The sequence below is a fragment of the Gavialis gangeticus genome, unplaced genomic scaffold (assembly GCF_001723915.1).
Source record: "Gavialis gangeticus isolate Ggan-Ray unplaced genomic scaffold, GavGan_comp1, whole genome shotgun sequence".
NCBI lineage: Eukaryota > Metazoa > Chordata > Crocodylia > Gavialidae > Gavialis > Gavialis gangeticus.
The window spans coordinates 61,364,948-61,385,517 of NW_017729024.1; the positions used below are offsets into that span (position 1 = coordinate 61,364,948).

The 20,570-nt window shown below is 44.9% G+C and overlaps 1 protein-coding gene across 2 annotated transcripts in view; it reads right to left on the minus strand.

Moving 5' to 3' along the window:
- Nucleotides 1–220: 220 nt before the first annotated feature.
- Nucleotides 221–20,570, minus strand: part of IDUA (iduronidase, alpha-L-) — a 106,462-nt gene continuing 86,112 nt past the window's right edge. For both annotated transcript variants that reach the window (XM_019517161.1, XM_019517162.1), the window contains 8 exons: nt 19,698–19,877; nt 14,367–14,583; nt 13,423–13,638; nt 12,377–12,498; nt 11,601–11,726; nt 10,380–10,456; nt 9,325–9,425; nt 221–2,906 (listed from right to left, as the gene is read on the minus strand). In XM_019517161.1, coding sequence (XP_019372706.1) covers nt 2,806–2,906; nt 9,325–9,425; nt 10,380–10,456; nt 11,601–11,726; nt 12,377–12,498; nt 13,423–13,638; nt 14,367–14,583; nt 19,698–19,877 — 1,140 coding nt within the window. In that variant the 3' untranslated portion in view covers nt 221–2,805. The remainder of the gene's footprint in view (nt 2,907–9,324; nt 9,426–10,379; nt 10,457–11,600; nt 11,727–12,376; nt 12,499–13,422; nt 13,639–14,366; nt 14,584–19,697; nt 19,878–20,570) is intronic.

Consider the following 20,570-nt stretch of genomic DNA (forward strand, 5'->3'; position numbering starts at 1 on the left):
AATACTGTATTGGTCAATTTCTGGTAAACAAGTGGCCTATAAACATTGGAATATTAGGCAGGCATATTCAGCTCATTCTGTGAAATATCAGCACCAAAATCAGACCAGACAATGGGTAATGTAGTATACCTATATTGCTGCTATTTGATTATGTTCTTAACTGCTAAAATCAACAAATTAAATGAGTCTGGTCTGCCTGGTCTTCTGCAATATTTTTTTTAAGAAAAAGTCAGGAGTAGGTTCTTCAGGACTGTAAAAGGGAATAACTGCACTACTGAAGTATTCGAAATTTAGCCTATATCATCTCAATCATCTACTCAGGCTACTTATATATGGATGGGGTGCGGGAAAATCACATCTGAATCCACAAGGCTAAATCTTGTTTTACAGCTGACTTTATGTTGCCAGGCAACCAGGGTTGGGGGTGGGGGGACAGTAGCACAGATACACCCAACTTTCAGTTGACCACATCACAGGAGAAGTAGTCAGGGAATTTTTTTTTAAGTCCCAGAAGAAATTAAGAATTACACCTGCCCTTTTCCTTCCCTGCCCACTGCTGCTGTTGTCTCCAGCTACCCCAGAGGCAAAGGTGAGGGAGGGGGCAGAGGGCAGCTTCAAAGCTGTGCTGGACAATCCAGCTGGGTCCTGGGAGGAGACAGGCTCACTCAGGGACAGAAGGAGCAGCAGCTGGATTTTCTCCTCCCTGCCCAGTCCCCCTGGTTGCTCCTTGCCAGCCAGCAAGTGTTGGGGAAGGGAACCTGCCTGCTACTGCTACTGCCCCTAGCCAACACTGGTTTCATGCATAGCCTGGCTGCAGTGGGGCGGGAGCGACTGAAGCCCCTTGTCCCTGTCTCAGCTGGGGACAGCACCAGTGGCATCAGTGGGTAGGGGAAGGAGGGAATGCAAGGGAAGGCAAGAGAACATACAGCTAATCATGGAGGGGAAGGAAGGGGAGCCTTCTTACCTGCTTGAAGGACTTTAGAAAAGTCCCTGTTGCTGCTTCTGCAATTCAGCCTGTCCGCAACAAGGAGGGATGCTGGGAGCTAGGGTGAAACTAACCCTGCAGTGCATGCCACTGCTCCTGTATCCCCTTTCTGACAACTTTCTGAAATCCTGGATCTACCCATACACACAACTAAGCTTGCTTTGTGTTAAACTGATGATGTACTTTATATCAGTGGTGGGAACGTTATAAGAGATGTTTGTGACAGAGGCTTATTTCCCTATTACAGAATATCCTAATATTTTACTGCAATGTTTTCCTGTAGTGTCTACTTCCTTCTGGGAGCACTTTAAAGAGACAAAACAGTAATCCAGTTGACTCAAACACAGATGTAACTTTAAGCAGACAAGGTTCTTTTGGTGAATCTGGTATCTTTTATTAGACCAATTTAATAAAATATATCAGATTCACCCAAAGAACCTTGTCTGTGAATGTCCTAAGACCAGCACAGCTACAACCTACACTGATGTAACTTTAAGGCACTTTGACTTACAAAACAACCATTAACATGTGAAGGCAATCTAGACATAATACTGGCTTTATCTTTTTGTGTAACTCTTTTTAAAAAGTTTTGTAAAAAACAAGCTACTGAAGCATTCTTTGCTAAGTTTCCTAAAAAGTGTGCCCAAGGCGAGCCCTCTGCCATGTACAATTCTAGGGCCTACTTTATCTGGGTCTTTTAGCAGTTAGCTGATTACAGAAGGAATGCATAACCCACTCTATCTGTCACAGGCTTTGGCTTATTTAAGGCTCTGCACACTGGGAATTGCAGTCTGCAGCTTGGGCATGTGACTTAGGAGTAAGCAAGGCTGCAGGGAACAGGGAAGCAGGTTGTCTTTGTCTGGCCTCATTGCTGTGACTGAGAAAGCCTACAGTTTGGGAAGTCCTGGTTGGGAGAGGTGAAGGGATGGTGATTTAAAACCTCTGAAGAAAAAGAGAGAACAAAAAAGCATACAGGCACAAGCCCATGCATGCTAGAAAAGGGGATGCTTTCCTCTCTCAATCTTGCTGGAAGCAGGGCTCTGTGCATGTAGGTAAGGCCCAGCAATGGGCAAATGACTGCCAAGAAGCTCTTACACACAGGGCTGAAGGACTCTGCACCTCCTGAGAAAGTGGGCCAACAAATTTCATTGAATTCCTAGAATCCTTTAGGAAAAGGCACTGCCAAGTAACACCCACAGCTTACAGGGCTTGGGACAGCAGCCCAAGAAGGACAGAAAAGGTTGCTTTGTTCTTGCACTGGAAGACATTCACCTCTGACAGAGCTTTGCCTTTACTCATATTCCTAGCTAGCAGGGAAGGAAATTCAGTCACCCCCTCAACTCCCCATTGGGGTCTGCCTGAGAATGCTCCAATGGGCCCAGTTTGTGACTTTGCTGTTTGCCTCTGCCTAGTCAGTCAGTCTGTACATTGGAACCATGGCCCCATTCTCACTGTGCTGTTCTGCTTTTATGACCCCAAGTCTGCTGCTGTCAGGTGAGTTCCACTATTGGAATACAGGAAGAGGCAAGGCCAATTATTTCTTCCTGACCACCAATTAACAAAGCAAATCCTGGTCCGGTGTTAGTCTTTTACAAAAATAGCAGGAGTCCAATTGTCGGTGTTCTTGCTGTTTGTATGTTGTCTTCAAGCAGCATCAACGACAGTAGCTGACAATACTGCCTTCCAACATGCTTCATCATGTCACTGCTCTCTTCCCACATAAATTAAGGTGAAGTTTTGTTTTGGGGAGGTTGTAGTTGGCAGTAACCTATGCTGCTCTGCCACATGCTGCAGGCAGACTCATGGCTTTCTCTTCTTTTTCATTCAGGAGCTTCAGTGTACTTCACAGGAATGGAGAAAAGGCCTGGCTTGCCCCAGTAGTCAACAGCACGCACTCTGTAAAAGCCTGAAACTATGCTTCCTACAAATGAGGAGATCAAACATGATTACTGCAAAAGACAGTCATGTGCTAGAAAAGCCACTGTCCCTGTAAAGCAGGGGTTTCAAACTCACCTGGCCCTGTGGACTGGATGAACAGTGCAAGGCCAGTCCACAGGGAGGACTGGACCCACAGAATGGCTGTGCATGTCTGTCCTGGAGGGGCTGGAGTGGTTTCTGTGCGTAGTGTGGATGTGTTCCAGCTCCCTGGGGCTATGCTGCATGCAGCCGCTGCTCTGCTGCTCTGGGGTGTGTGCTGGGGCCAACCAGGGTGCCCAACATGTTGCCTGTGGGTCAACCCTGAGACCCACAGGCAACAATGGGGGCCAGATGATAGAGCTCTGTGGGCCAGATCTGGCTCTAAGGCTATACATTTGACACCCTTGCTGTAAAGCATACATTTGTGGAAAACAGTAGATCTATGGCTGGGTTCTAGTAGGAATTTCTACCTCTTAGGTATCACATATTTGTACTGGGCAGCCACCTACAAAGGATAATCTGCAGGTAATTAAGTGTTGACTTATTCACTGGTGCTTGTTGCGTATCCAGCATATGTCTTGTCCTTATCTGGACACTGAAGTATGGCTACAGTGTTAATATAAAAGCTGTGTCTATAATAGTAACTGATTTATCCAAAGCCATCATGGTTTCCTTTACTATTGCTTACACTTCAATTTGACTATATCAGATTTGATGTAATTGTGTTCTGACTAAGAGATACTGAGCATTCAGAGCAGGGTAAATCTGAAGGAGTGGTACAATGTCCCTGTATGCTTGCAAAGTTTACAGGTTGGTTTTAAGATCCTTAAAGCTCTCCTGGCAAAACCAACAGAATTTATATGTTTCTTAAAGAAGCAGTCTCATGCCAAAGATACTTGAGATGCAGGTGTGCTATTCTGTAACTTCTGAACTGCACTGGATTGTAGGCCTGCCCTTGTTTAGGTCACTTTTGAACTTCATTCATTAGCAAAGAGTTTACACCTCACAATGAAATGGTTATGGGTTTTCTTAAAATAAAGTAGGAAATGTAATTGCCTATACTTGGCAATAACTCAAGTAAGAAGTATTCTGTCCTGCTGGTCAGATGTATTTTATTCCTACCAAAATGTATAGCTTAAAGTATTAAGATACATGTCCTGTACCACCATATGACTTTGCACTCTGTCCTTGGAGTCCTGACTGAGCCATGACCTGAGCTTGTGCTTATCTGTTCATCTTTATCAATGCTCTAACAGTCTTTTGAATTTAAAAAGAGAACCTGACTTCAGCTAGTTGTATCAGAAATGTTCACAGTCAAGGCAAACCTTTGTTTCCAGTAAACTGCCCTCTGAACTGTACCTCAGAGTATGTCACTCAGAATACAACTTTTATCTCTAATAAGATTATATATGTACAATCTAATCAGTGTTTATTACTGTAATCAATGCCATCAAACTGCCAAATAACTTGGGTTGAACCTTTTTATATTTTAGAATACCACCCTACCACATTCTTTCTTCTTCTAAGCCAGTTTCTATAATCTTTTGCCCATACTTAAAAAAAATGCTCATTGATTTCCATGGGACTTTTGCCTGAATTATGAGGAGGTCATCCTGCTGTCAGTAGAGTGCTACATGGCCATAGGCAAATGGAGACTGTGTGGTATTCAAGCCTATGAAAATTATCAGCAGCAAAGGTAGAAACATGGAAAAGTAGGGCTAGAAGGGACATGAAGAGGTTATCTAGTCCAAATCCCCAGCCACAGGCAGAATCATCCTTATCCAAACCATCCCATCAAAATCAGCAAAGCCCAGAAGCATGGAAATACTCATAGTAGAGCCTAGGCACTACTCCTACATCATCCCTGAACAATGCTCATCTAACGTATTGTTGACCACCTTCAGTGATGGAAATTTCACAACTTCCCTAGGCACCTAGACAGCCTATTCTATTGCCTCACTGTTTTAACAGTGAAGTTTTTATTGATGTCCAATCTAAACCTACTTTGCTGCAACTTTAAGCCATTAGTCCATGTTCTGCTCTCTGGTATTTTCCCCCTTCTTTAGGCCAGCCCTTCATATATTTGAAGACTTCTATCAAAGTGTTGTTTCTACAAGCTAAACAAGCCTATTTCCTCCAACCTCTCCTCTTATGACTTGCCTTTCAAGACCTTTCATTTTTGTCACCCACTGTAGGACCCTCTCTAACTTCTCCATGTCCAGGAGAGCTAGCTATACTTTAAGAAGGCCCTTTTAAGGATGTAGGATTTAGCTATCCCAATGCAACCGAAGAATAGGAACTGCAACAGGAGGCCAGCCTGGCTAGACAGTCATTCTTCAATGAACTGAAACTCAAAAAAGGAATCCTACAAAAAGTAGAAAATCAGTCATAGTACTGGAGAAGAGTATAAGAATATCACACAGGCATGTACGGAGAAAATTAGGGCAGCCAAGGAATTATTTGAGATGCAACTGGTAAGAGATATAAAAGGCAATAAAATGGGTTTTACAAGTACATCAAGAGTAAGAGAGGGGTGCTTTAATTAGAGCAGTTCCCAAGAGCAGCTCTTGGGAGCCACTCTAATTAAAGCACGCGCAGCATCTCATGTGTTCGGTGTCCCTATGTTTCAAAATGGTGGCGGGGTTGCTTTAACTAAAACTCATTTGATGAGCTTTAGTTAAAGCTCCCTGCATTTTGAAGTGCAGGGATGCTGAACACATGAGACACCAAGGCTCCTGGAGTGTGCTAATTAGCATGCTCCAGCAGATTCCAATGCACTGTAATTGCAGCATGTTGGAGCAGGCATCCCGCATGTCTACAGACACCCAAGAAAACCAAAGAAACCACCGGTCCTTTACAGAACTGTAACAGAGCACCCTGTGCTCTGTTACTATCAGGGGCCTGAGCAGCAGCCAGGCAGCCCACAGTTGCCTGTGGTCCTAATCAAGTAGAGTTGCCTGATTGAGGAACAGGTGCATAGAAGGGCTGGGTCCCTGAACTGCAGGGCAGCAGTCTGCTGCTGCCAGTTTAGGAGGCAACATCTAGCTGAGTTGCTGCCTGAAACATCTTGGAGGTAACAGCTGGGGTGATGGGGATGGAGGAGGCCCCAAGGTCCTGGGCATGACCCAAAACTGCACCCTGCCAGGGATGAATGGTCTGGTGGAGCTATCTGTGGCAGTGTAGCCCCCCAGAAATACCAGGCCAGTTACCTCACTCGGTGAAAGGCGAGTAGGGATGCCTGAAAACTGCAGCCCCCACATCCCTGGTGGGTGAGACCTGAGACAGGGGGAGCCCAGGCTCATTGCAAACACTGAGGCAGGGTGCAGGTTGGTGGAGGGACCTGTGGCAGCACCCAGTCTAGCAGAAGAGCCTGGGTGCATTATGGAGCTGGGTGTTAGGCTCCAGGGGGAACAAGGCTTGTAGCCCTAGTCCCATTGTGAGAGGCTTGGAGCCCAGTGAGGGGGCCTGGGACCCAGAGATATAGAGAGTGGGTGATGCCCAGGGACAGGGCTTGGAGCCTGAGGATGGGGCTTAAAGCCGGGAGAGCCCTGTGGCCCGGGGATGGTGCTTGGAGCCTGATGACAGGGCCTGGAGCCAGAGGATGGAGCTAGTAAGCCCAGGGATGAGGCTGGGTGTCAGGCCATAATGATTGTGAGGCCGGGTGTTAGGCCAGGAAACATCTACAAGGTGTGGGACATGTCAAGGTGAGGTTGGAGTGTGTACAGAGGCCCTTGTCATCAAGGCAGGTAAAAGGGGAGCCTCCTGCCTGATTAACATCAGATAACCAGAACATCAAAGCATGGCAGGTGAGATGGGCGGGTGGCTAGCTTGGAAACTAGTGGGCAGACCCAGATTGAGATCGGCCCTGGGAGGCCTGCTTGTTACAAGAACACAGAAGGCAATCTAGTTACAGATGATGCAGAAAAGGCTGAAGTACTTAAGGCCTTTTTTCCTTCAGTTTTCACAAATAGGGGCAGCTACCAGATGACAGTTGCAGCTGCCAGCAAAGATGGGGAAGGAGACAAACAGCCTAGAGTAGTAGAAGAACCAGTTAGAGATTACTTGGAGCAGCTGGATGCTTTCAAATCAGTAAGGCTAGATGGAATGTAACTGAGGGTGCTGAAGGAATTGACTGAGGTACTTTCAGAGAAATTAACTATCCTCTTTGAGAACTTGTGGAAGTCAGTGAGGTCCCACATGACTGGAAAAAGCAAATATAGTGCCCGTCCATCTTTAAGAAGGGAAGACAGGAGGATCTGGGGAATTACAAACCAGTCACCCTGACCTTGATATCTGGAAAGATCATGGAAAGGTCCTCAAGAAACTATTGTGAGGCACCTAGAGAAGAACAAGGTGATCAGGAGCAGTCGGCATGAATTCACCACCAGCAAATTGGGCCTGACCAAACTGATTTCCTTCTGTGATAAGATGACAGGCTCTCTTGATGTGGGGAGAGCAGTGGATATGATACACCTTGTCTTTAGCAAGGCTTCTGATACTATTTCTCACAATGTTCTCATTAACAAGTTAAGGAAATACAAAATAGATGAAAATATGTAATGTAGATATATAACTGGTTGGATCATCATGCTCTGCAAGTAGTCCTCAGTGGCTCAAGTTCTAGCTGGGAGGGAGTATCGAGTGGAGTTCCCCAGGGGTTTGTTCTGGGTCTAGTATTGCTCTATATCTTCATTAATGATTTGCATGATGGGACTAAGTGCTTATCAAATTTGCAGTGGAAGATACTCTGGAGGGCAAGGCCAGGATCCAGAGCGACATAGAGAGACTGGAAAATAGTCCTCAATCAATCAGATGAGATTCATCAAGGACAATGCAAAGTCCTGTACTTGAGAGAAATTAATTGCATGCATAAATGCAGACTAGGGTATAATTGGTTAGGATGGAGTACTGCAGAGAAGGACCTGAAGATTACAGTAGACCATAAAATGAATATAAACCAAGATTGTGCTCTTGTTGGAAAAAAGCCAACAGTCTGCTGGGTTGTATTAACAAGAGTGTCTTGCAAATCAAGGGAAGTGACTCCTGTGCTCTATTCAGCACTGGTGAGGCCTCACCTGGCTTCACCAGTTTTGGGCCCCAAACTTTAAGAAAGATGTGGATGGATTCAAAAGTGTCCAAAGGACAGCAGCAAAAATTATTAAAGGCCTGAGAAGCTAGATTTAGGAAGAAAGGCTGAAAGGACTGATTTTTTTTAATCTGGAAAAGGGAAATCTGGCTGAAGGATGATTATAAATAAGATGGAGATAGACTTTGCTCTGCAGTTGTAACAGACAAGACTAGGAGTAATGGTCTTAAATTGCAGCAAAGGAAATTTGGGTTGAAGATTAGAAGAACTTTCTGACCATGAGGGTCAAGCATTGTAACAGGCTACCTAGAGAAGTCGTAAAGCCTCCATCCTGGGCAATTTTCAAAAGCAGGTTGAACTGATACTTGGCTGGGATGGTTCAGACTGGGACAATCCTGCCTGGACTAGATCTCATGATGTCCCTTCCATCCTTATTTTCCTATGATTCTATGATCAAGGGTCTCAGACTCATACCTTTAGAAGAGAGAGCATAATCTTTCCTTAACAGCCTTTCTATATAAAGTCTGTAGGCTTTAACAGCAATGCTTATAAAAAGTGCTCATTGTGCTTGTCACCATGACTAAGATTTGCACCACCTGTGTTTAGGGCATGATGCTAAAGGGAGACATCTGGTCTCATTACTGGGAATTCACTGACAGAAATATGCCTGGTACTACATACATAATGTAATGGCACTGAAAACATGACTTGGTGTATGGACTGAGGAACTAAGTATATTAAGTTGAAAGAGGAGGAGGAGACTTACCACACATCAACTATTCCACAGTAACTGTTTTGTATGTTTGCTACTATTCTGCAAAAAGTGGAAGATAAACTGAGGGAACATAGCTGAGACAGGACAGGAGCAGATACATGAAACAATTACCTTGGACAGTTGATGTGTGGTAAATCTCCCTTCCATCTCCCTCTAGCTGCACATACAGTGCCTCTCTCTCATCCCAGACACACATGCCATGCTCCTGCAGCATGGGAAGCCTATCTCTTGCCTTTGTTGCATGCAGTGAGAGCAGTCTGGCTCTCTCCCCATGCAGCACAGACACCTTGCTCCCCACTGCACACCCAGCTGGGCCCCCTCTCACTGTGCTGTCCCCTGGGTGCAGGAAGTAGAAGCTGAAGAAGGAAGAGGGAGCCCAAAGAATCCAGCAGGGATTGGGGAGTTGCAGTTAGGCAGGAGCCCACAGGTGACACTCTAACCCCTTGGAGGCTACATATGCCCTGCATCCTGTTAGATGGGCAGCTCTGCCCTAAGTTATATTTTTAACTGATTACAAATTCTAATGTAACAAAACATACAAAGTGTGCATGCTTGCTTTACCTGGACTGTAGACCCAGAGAGTGAATATAGTGTCTCTGGTATTAATCCTTTGGTATGTTTTTCCATTTGGCGAAAACTCTACTTCAAATGTTTTTATGCACCTAGAAAAGAAATCATGACTCCATGACTACAGTGGTGGCCATGGAAAGGCCATGTCCTACTCCACCATGCCATATCAGCGAGGAGAAATGGTTGGTGTTGCACACTAGCAGAAAATCCTGTACTGCATCATCCCCTCCAAATAAAAGCTAGCACTTACTGTTAGGCAGTGGGTGTGGTGATAAAAGCCCACAGAAGAACATCAAGGCTGGCTGAAAAATAGTGCAATGTGTTCAGAGCACCTGAAACATTGCACAGCACCTTCCGCTCTTACTGAAACCAGAAGGAGAGTCAAGACTTGCATTTTAGTGAAGATGTTTTACATCGTGCAGGCTGAGGCCTATGAGGCAGGTATGCTGGCCCTGACTGACTAGTTAAAAGGGATGCTTTAAGAGTTGGGGTGTTTACTGTGCCTCTGATCTGCAGGGCAACCTACATCAGTGAGTTTCTGGGCTAGAATGTATGCAGATTGCCTGCTGATACCTATTGGATGTAGTTTACCATCTCTGTCCCTGCAGATAGTATCATTTATGTTTTGCAGGGATAGTTTTGACTGGATTTGGCACAAAAGCTTTCTTTCACACCGGAGTGTTTGTGAAGCCTATCTCTTCCAGAGAAACAAGGCATCTTGATTTGCCATTGTGGCAGCCTGAAAGATAGAAGGCTGATCCCTCAAATGAACCAGCAAAATAGGCAAGAGGCTATTCAGGGTACCTTCATGGCAGATACTGCACACGGGTTCTAATGATTCTACACTGGTTGAGGCCACAGTGCATACAAGTTGCATTAGGAATAAAACCTGATAGTTCGAAAGGGATAATGCCTTGTGCTTAGCTGTGGCATGCAGGCAGGCAGATTTTGCTTAGCAGCTTTGTCTTAATTTTGCCAGGCTCCTCCTAACATCAGATCCCTGTCCTGCTAACTTTGGTTAGCTCCATTTCTAAAAAAGCACATACTTTGAATCCACATGGTCATCATCCCACAATACAGCAACTTGCTCCTTTGTGAGTGGTAGAAGGTAAACTCCTGTTACCTGTCAAAAAGAGATGCCCATGTAAGAATATGGGGCCCAATAAGTTTGAAGGCCCTACTCTAAATGATCAGAGCTATCAGATCATGTTTATACTTAAAAGGGTTGGCCTGGATATTTTGAAGTAGAACAATAAAATACTAAATAAATAAACCAAGTAAAAGTAGATAAAACTTAGTTCCCCATATTTAGAAACCTATGTAAGTAACCTAATACCCTCCCTTACTCCCCCTGCACCAGTTTGAGTGCTCAGCAACTCATTGTTTTCTTTGGGAATTTTTAGTAGCTTACTTTCTATAGAAAGGAAACAAAACAGACCACTTATTATGCTGCCCCAGTATAGAGTTTTGGAACTACATCTTATGCCCTTTTCAACCAAATTCTTGACCCTACCATTCTGCGCCTAGTCTTGCAAGTCATTCAGCATTCTCAAATCCTCCCACTAACTGCACAGGAAGTTGAAAGCATCCAGCCCAACTTTGGACATACTCATTATTCAGGCTTGGGCATCAGAAGACACGGATATGGTGTCTGATCCACTACGCTCACTATTCCATAATGTAGCTATAAAATATGAATATGTTGCTTGCTGAAAAGTTATTTTTAATCATTTTACTGTTAGAACTGATAAGATTATAAAGTATTGTCCTTACAGTACACTAAAGTTTTTTTTTCTGGTGCTGGCAGATTTTGATTTTAGTTCAGCTGATATGATCTGCCATCTCTTGTGGGGGGTTTTATACTGGAATGCAATTGCAATTCATGGAATCTAGCTATCAAATGAAGTTGGTCTCTCTGCTTTAAATAAACCTTCTGTGCAGCCTTTAAAAAGTATATGGTGATAAAATAGAACTTGAATATTTGCAGGGCTAGGTTCCTTGCTCACTGTGAATATGAAGATTTATGAACTAGGGAATTGTAGAACCACAGCAAATAGCTGTATAAGACCACTGAGATGCTCCAATTGTTTGCTGTGGCTCTTCAAAGGGCACTGCTTCTCTGATCAGTTCTGTAGGACCAACTATGAATGACTTGGGTTTCACTGTACATTGCACCCATCAGTAACTAACATCTCCAATCAGATGCCAATAGACAGTGTGGGACCAGTTTCTAACTTGGCCACATAGCAATGAAATATGATACGTACTTGGTTGGGAACAGAGCGAGGTCTTGCACAAACATGGATCAAGAAGACAGATGGAATGGGGAGTTCCTTTTTCAAGAGCAGGTGGCCATCTTCAGGAAACGGGAATGGTCCTGTCACTGCTGGGTCCTGCAAAATGGAATGGAAGTGTTAAGAAAAAAGATGAGGCTTCATACCTATTTATTATGGTAGAAATGTCTTTATCTTTGTCTAGGCCATGGGTGGCCAACCTGTAGCATGCATGCCAGCAGTGCCACGGGCAGCTGCTGTGTGTGGCACACAGGCCCCAAGTGCTCAGTAAAGGGAGGTGCTGGAGGCAGGGAGCAGAATGCTCCATGGGGCATAGTGGGGGTTAAGATATTGCTGCAAGTGCAGGTGTCAGCTGCCACCATCAAAAGCCAGATTACTCCTTCCCAGGCCCTGCAGCTGACACTGAATTTAAGGCTTTGGATCCTTGCTGCACCAGTTGCGGAGCCCTAGAAGGGTTAACAATTCAGGACTTCTGGCAGATCTAGAATGAATGGCTGACAGCAGAGAAGAGCAAAATCTGCAAAGACGTCATCCTTTAAGTTAAATGTGTCTATATGGTGGTTGGAGAGCTGCAAGGATGAAGCTTGAGATATAAGTGTATCTCAGTCTGCCCTGCATTTTATTTTTTCCCTTCTCAGCACTACACTTTTCTGGATTTAATAATCCCATGCAAAACATCCTTCAATTTTTTCAACTCCTTAGCTGCTACTATAAATGCCGATGCCTCAACCCACCATATACAATCATACCTCAGCATCCCTTAGTTGTTGGAACTGCTTTACAGAAGGAAAGTCAGGGCTTCCTAGTTTCCTCCACTCCAAATAGGGATTGGTAAGATTGTTGTCTAGATAGTACGTCACATACACAAGCTCTTTGGAGACACAAAAGAAATACGTAAAGCTCCACATTCAGTTTTGAAGTCCAAAGGGTAAATATTTTAAAAAACAAATAAGCCCCAAGTTAGAAAGTGACTTAATAAACTGAGTTTCTCTGAAAATCAATGAGACCTAGCATAAGATTTTCACAAAGGCTTAAGATGAAAAATTCCAAACCAGTGCACTTAAAATTATGCTCCTAAATAAAAAAGGTTTGATTTTTACAAGGACTGAACACTGAGAAATCTTGTTGGAGCCAATACCAGGAAATCCCATAGACCATGTAATATTTAACCTGAAGGGAATGTGCTGCTTTTAAAGCAGAGGCTTGCAACCTTTGTAGACTCAAGTAATCTCTCATTAGACTCAAGGCACCCTTTGGAAAATGTCAGCTCTTAGTTTTCGCTTGTTTTTTGACTCCAAAAAAATAATAACCAGTTCTGTTACAAGGAGTTCAAAAAAAACCCAACAGGTCAGAATGTTCTTAATGCTATGGATTCCTATTTGAAATCTCTGGATTTATCTTGTGAATACTGTTTTTACACCTAACAGTGCTAGTACCTGTGGCACCTTTGAAAGGATCTCAAGGCATTCCAGGGTGCCATGGCACTCTGGCTGAGAATCACTGTTCTAAAGGGTGCAGGTGCAGTGAAGTTTCTGAAAGAGTGGCATCCACAGCAGCCATTACTGAGTGGAGACAACTCCAGGAATGGAATCCAAACTCTTTTCTCATGTGGACATACTACAGACCAGAAAATCTGGGCTTGCCAGGCATGGTTTTTAGTCCCAAGCAGAATTTTCCTGGGCATGTACAAATGAGCGTTGTTACTTCAGTCAGGAAGTTTAAAACCCAAAAAACATTCAGTGCAAACTTACTGCTGGAGATCCATGACATAAAATGCTAAGCACTGTGTGTTTACCTGCACATTTGGGGAATTGGGTAATGTTCAGTGTTACAGCACTGATATTCAATGATGTATGGTTATCATCACTAGCGTAAACCAGTATGGCAGCTTGCCAGCTATCTGAAGATCGTAGCTCAGCAGGGGTGTGTAGAGTGGCTAGTACTCCAACGGTGCTATTGTTACCATTTTCACCTTTGCTGCTGTATACATCTGCAAAAATTTGTGTTTCCCCTGAAAAAAGCAGAAATACATTTTTACCACAAAGCTAATTAGACCAGCATCTGACACATGAGAAGATGAAACGTGTAACTAACTGTCTGTGTTGGACTACAGGTTACTCAATGACACCAGCATAAAGTTGGAGTAGCACTGGTTAAATCAATAGACTTACATCACTGTAACTGAAAGCAGTCCTTTATTTTGCAAAACACTCTACATGGCATGGATATCATTTTACTCTGATTATCAAGTACCTAGCAGTGTGGGCCTCCCAGTTGCTTTTCTTTCAGGCACTGCTGGGTTACAAGTGTTTAATGACAGTTTGCACCACTGGGACTTCGGCATATGTGATTCATATGATTTATATGATGAGACTTAGCAGAATTTAGAGATTCATTAAAAAGAAATGAAAATCTTGACCAGACAGTGACCAAAGGCCTTTCCAATCCACAAATAGGAAAGGGAAGATAGTAACTGAGGTGGCATATGGAGGTTTAAATAGACATAAGAAGATTTTGACTGTGCTGAAGGGAAAATAGACTACAAACACACTGATATCAAAGTTATTTGTCTCCAGTGGGAAGTGGTGGAAACTCTATTCTTTGTGAGACTGACCAACTAGTGAATTTAGAGCTAGGAAGAGACTTAGAATAGATGACATGATGGAGTTCATGCATCTAATTTTAATGAGAATGGGACCTGGAATAAGTGACTTCTTTTTAAAGACATATTTACCATACCTAACAATGCCAGAAGGCCCATTGCAGTCAACACTGGCTTCCTCACCATCTGAACATGTGGCGGTTTTGTGTCGTTCATTTGAAATCGTGCAGTTAGTGTCCTCTGGGTAAAGTAATGGGGGTAGTAGTTCATGAAGGCATTATCATTACTCAGCAAGGTATAGTTAATAGTGTTGTTGGCCTTGGAAATGAGCAGGTTTTGATGTTGGATGATTATCTGCAAAGTGACAGAGAAGATTAAATTTCTTCTTTAAAAAAATCTAATATTTTTTCTGATTACTTAACTGAAAAGCTAATGAAGTTAGTGAAAAACTAATGAAGTTCCTATTTTCTACTGAACACTGGATATACAATGCACAGTATTGAAGCTACTGGATTATTTCCTTGTGGGATCAATTTAACTTGCTATTATACACTGGAAACAGCAAGTGAGAGCACTCTTGCCTCTTTGCTATCTTGGTGAAGCTAGCTATAGAGAAATAGTTTAATTCATGTGCAGCTCAAGTGTATGCAAGGTGAAGAGAGGAACTTGCAATGTATATGCAACAAAAGCAACAGCACACAACATTTTGGCTTCTAAATTCATGAAGGTCTTAGAGTGGCTTTGGGTTATGTAAGACCTGGCTAAAATTAGGTCATTAGTAAGATTGCAGCAATACATCTAATCAGATGTAAAGGATTAAACCTACATGTGAGGACAGAAGCAGAGCAGCAGGTTCCTTGTAAGAACATAAAGCTCTGCGCAGAGGAAGAGTTTTATAAACATGCTATGCAATGAGGAAGATGCAGGTATTCTTAGCTGGAGGTCAGTACAGATGGCTGTAGCAGATTTCTGCAGAGTTTTGTGATCTATTATATTTACAGTGAAAATGTACATGTACTATCACGAAGTGTAGAGTTCAGGGAGGATGGAAACAAGAATACTTAAGAATGCATTAATGGACTTCTAATCCTATTCATTATAAAACAGCTCAAAGGACTGGACTAGCAGTCTGGATTTATACCAGGCGAGTATGTCCTCCTTCTGTCAACAGGACTACTGTTTTTATTTTTATGGAATTACTTTGAATTTATGCTAGTGTCATAGCATACAGGTTTTAGCCCCTGGTTTCTGTTCTTTGTTGAGTGACATTAGGCACTTCTACACATGCTGTTAATGCACTGAAAGCTTACTGCACAATAAAATACCATGCAGTAAGCTTTCCCTGGGAGTGTGTCTACACGTGCCCATTGGGAGCAAATCTGCTCCTGATAGGAGCAGTTCAGTGCAGGGCTACTCTGCTTTGCTCTTCTCTCTTACAGCAGCCAAGGCAAACTCCAAGCTTCCCTGGGTGCCTGCCCCAGGCTGGCAGGGGGCACCAGAGTCAGGCCTGGGCTCTGTGGGGAGCTGTCCTGCCTCTGAGGCAACTACCTCCCAGCCCTGCACACCTGCCCTGGGCAGCTGTGTGCTGCCCAGCCCCTGCTCCAAGATTGGAGCAAGGGCTGGGACACTGTCCCCTGCCCTGAGTCACAGTGGGGGCCAGGCAACAGGCAGTTATTGGGGCAGGGGATGGCACCAGTCCCCAGTCTGATCTTGGAGTGGGGGCTGGGTAGCAGGCAACTGCCAGGGGTAGGGAGTGGGACCCCACCCTCTGCTTTGGTCAGCCAATCACAGCAGGGGGCTGGGAAGTAAGCAGCTGCCCAGGGAGGGGACAGTTCTCTTGGTCCCTGCTGCCTGGGCTGACTGGGAGCAATTTGCAGTAAATGCTGCGCACGTATAAATGGTAATGCTTTACTGTGCAGTAGATTAGTCTACTGTGCAGTAAAGCACCTCATGTAGATGTGCCTGCACTCATGCAGTGCTTCATTTTATTCCTTTGTAAAATGATGAAGAATGCAACAAGGAGTTGGATCAAAGGTATAGGCCAGAGCAGAATCTGGTGAAGTCTTGAAGTCAGATACCCTAGAAGTTGAAGCGCAGGACTTTGACAGCAACATCAGAACTGTAAAACACTGGCACCCAATCTTCTGGAATGACCCATGGGCTGGGTGACTAGCACAGGGGTGGTTGAGAGGCTGGATCACGTGTGGGGTCAGTACATGGAATTGGTCTATGGCCTTGATCCTGCACTGGCCTGATTCGATTGTATGTTGGCCTAATCTGGCCATGCACTGGTAATATGGTCCTGCATGCCAGATTGTATCTGGCTTGTAGGGCTCCCCATGGATCCAGAAATTGGAAGCAACAATTTATTTATTTATTATTATTCAAATAATTATTTGAATAATTATATTATATCATTATATAATTATATCATTAATATTTATCTGAATCCAAGTCAACCTTGAATTTAAGATGAACTCCCAAGAAGTAAATTCTATAAATAAAATTTTTATAAATTTGTTACTGGCAGGCTCCATCCGTGTTCTAATTTGGAGCATTGAGCATGGCCACAGCCCAGCACCCGTAGTAGCTGTGAGGATTATGTGCTGCTGCTATGAGGCAGGGCTGAGATTATGCTCAGTGTCCCAGGCTGCAGTGTGGACATAGTCTGCTGGCTGAAGTAAGGGCAAGGGGGCAGGGAGAGAGGCTGATGGGGGAGCAGTGACTTTGTGGGTGAGGAGGGGGGTGCTGGGGGGAAGAAGCTGCAGGACAGAGATTCCAGGGTGCAAACGCAGTGCAAGTTGGGGAGCCAGGCAGCAGCTGCAGCTACGGTCCCAATGCTGGGTAGGGGCTGAAGCCCGAGCCACAGATGCTCTCTGCCCCCACTATCCTTGTTCGTGATTCTAAAATGGTGAAAAAACCTTGTCTTAGAATTGAGTAAACAAAGCAATGCTGCCTCCATTTCCCCCACTGCCAAATTTCCAGACCCCTGGGAGCCCCATGGGTCAGACGACACAGTTCTGCAGGCCAGATATGGCCCATGGGCTGGGGGCTGAGCATCTCTGGCATAAAATATACAAGAGACCTTAATCTAATAACCCACATTTATGTTGTCCTATTTTAAAACAACCACAAATGTAATTAATTCTATCCATCTCAATCTTGTCAGGGACCTATTTAAAAATATTTTAAAGTCAGACATGGTATGTCTTCTTATGGCTCAAGGCTGATTTATTTTTTTTTCTCCCTCTAAGCTGCTAGGTACAAAAAGTCTTAAGAACATGGTGATATTTTATCATTAAATGTGAACCATGAAGGAATGATGAGTAGCCATTCTTTAACTGACTTAATGCTTTTGTGTCAGCTATTGCATACTGTAGTGAAAAAGGATCACCAGTCAGTCTAACACATTCATGAGGAGGTTGTAGAAAGTTCATATACATTTTGATGAAGTAAAGTCTGCTGGAGACAACAGATAGCTTGTAGACTGCTGCTCTGAAAAGTTCAGTGTTAGCTCTCACCAAAAGAAGCCTCCATAGTAAATAAGGCTTGCCTGTGTGCACTTCTGACTCCATTATGAGAGGCAGGATATTATGTAAGCATCAAAAAAGTAGTAGGAAGTAAGCTTGCTTTGGAATGAAGGTATGAAATTCTAGGCATGTCTACATGAGACACTTAACTGCGCAGTAGCCTAGTTAATATGTGCACATGCTTACTACACAGTAAACCTCGCTAATTGCAAATACATGTACTACCTGAAAATGCAAGTAGCAAGTACTTTAAATTAGTACTGGCGCAGTAGTGCTTGTGTAGATGACTAACCTGGAGCAAATCTCCTCCTGGTCAGTTGTCCACTGAAGGGCAACAGCTCCAAACCCCCTGCTCCAGAATCATGATTGGGAAGCAGGGGCTGGGAGATCCTTATCTCCCAGGCCCTGCTGCACCATCGCAGTTGAGGAGTAGGGAGCTGGGAGATAAGGGTCTCCCATCGCTGGCCCCATGACCATGGAGTTGGTGCTGGGAGATAAGGGTCTCCCAGTGATGGCCCTACAGTTGTGAAGCTGGCGCTGGGAGCTCCCTGCTGGCAGGGGCTGGGGAGCCTATTTTATGCCCAGTTCCATGATCATGGACCTGGGTGGGGAACAGGCTGAGGAACTTGTTCCCTGCTCAGCACCGCCAATGCAGACATGAGCAGGAAACAAGCTGGGGAGCAAGCACCCCAACCTGTTCCCTGCCCAGCTCTGTGCTCATGGAGCTGGGTGGGGAACATGCTCCCCAACCTGTTCACTACCAAGCTCTGCACTTGCGGAGCTGAGCAGGGAACAAGCTCCCCACCTTGTTCCCCAGCCTCCTCCTCATGTGTGGGGTGGGGGCTGGGAACTGTCCTGGTCAGGGGTAGGTCCTAGCCCCAAGACCCAGTTGGGTGACCTAGGTAAGCTATCTGCTAGCTGCCCCAGCAGTGCATTGGGGCTGGGACCTGCCCCTCCCCTGCAGCTTTCCAAGTTCCCTGCCCCTGTTCAGGGCACCAGGGCCAGGAGCGCCCTGCTGCTAGGATAGGAGGACATTGTCCCCACCCTAGCAGCAGGCAGCCCCCAGGGGCAGGGTGTAATATTCCAGCCCCAGTTAGGAGACAGCTGTCCCCTGGCGCGGTAGTCTCTGCCAGTCCCTTTGGGTGATATCCTAGGGTACTTATAGCTCCCCCTGGTGGTGGCAGGGGCCCACTGCAGGGCCCCAGGAAGCAGGAGCAGTTTGCTGCCATTAGCAGCAAATCTGCTCCCACTTCCCTGCATGTGTAGATTCCTGCCCAGGAGCATTTACTCATGAGTTTACTTGTGAGTAAACTGATCCCAGATCCAATGCAGGTGTAGGTGCGCCCTCTGACTGAAACATTCCATGACTTATAAATCCACCACGTCATTCATCCAGGCATAGGCAACACATAGTGGGGGCACGTGGGTGGAGGGGTATATGCCCCCCCGAGATTGGCCCTTGCCGGGCAGGGAGTGGAGGCGCCAAGTGAAGTGCTGGCTGGTGCCCCCCCGAGTGGTGCCGGAAGCACTGAGAAGCGCCAGTGGCACTGAGAGAAATCACATCTCCACTGCTTCTGGCACTTCTGGTTTTGCCACTGGTGCTGCAATCAACTGTGGGGGGACACCCTCCTCTCCCTCAGTCATCAAGCAGTCTCTGGGGGACACCCCTCCCCTGGTTGGCGATCGGCTGCTGTCACTCATGCATCCAGGACATTTTTATTTAATATGTAGTCACTTGAATGACTGCTAACCTCCAAGTGGGCTTGCCTGAATAAAGAGTGAAATATAAGTAAGAGCCTCATGACTAGGTCTGTAAATTTTCCCTGCAGCCTATGTATTGTATATATTGCAGTCTATGTGCCTAGGTTAAAAAATTTTTTAGATCCCACCACCTCTTCAGATTGGCTTTGCTGAGAAATGATTTGGGCTGTGAGTTACCTTTACCACCATGGCAGCATAGGTCACATCAGCTCTCCATGTTTGTGGAACTGACCATCCCACCATTGGGTCTGCCTCATCATTGTAGATTGGAATAGAAGTGAAATTTGGGAAGAGCTGCTGAATTTGCTCAAGAACTTCTGTTTCTTCTTGCAAGATCTGAAGTGAACTCCCAGCTCCCTGTAATAACAGGAATATGCTGTTATGCAAAGTGAGTAAACAACAAAGACAGTACCTGTGTCATGCAGCAGGTCACTAGCCAGGGTTGCCAACAGGGTTGTCAGTAAATTTACTGGCTGTCACTAAAAAATCAGGTTAAAATGGCTGTCAGTGGGCACAGTTACACGTGCCTTAATGTGCCATAATTACAATGCATTAAGTTTAGTACCTCTAATAACAGGTACTAACTTAATGTGCTGTAATTGACACTACTGCACAATAGTGCCAGTGCACGTTTTTGTGACGCTACTGCACAGTAGACTAATTCTACTGCACGTTAGCGCATTACCATGGTTTTTTCCTGCCACGTTAATGTACAGTAGAATTAATCTACTGAGTTTTTAGTATCTCATGTAGATATGCCCAGTAAAATCAGTAGAAATATCTTTAGGTGTCAGTAAAAACACTAGGCAGCTGTAGCTTGATTGCAGCTCTGATAGAGCATAGCAGTGCCACCTGGTGTTTGAGTGGGAGCACAGCTTCCTGAGGAGAATATTCTCTCAGCCATATACTGCTGCTGCTGCTGCTGCATCCCAGGCTGCCTGGAATACTGCTGTCAGAGCTAGGCTTCTTTGGGGGTCTGTACCAGGACAAGTGAAAGACATGGTAAGTGGCAGGGGTAAGGCTGGTGAGGGGGGCAGCAGGGTGCAGGGG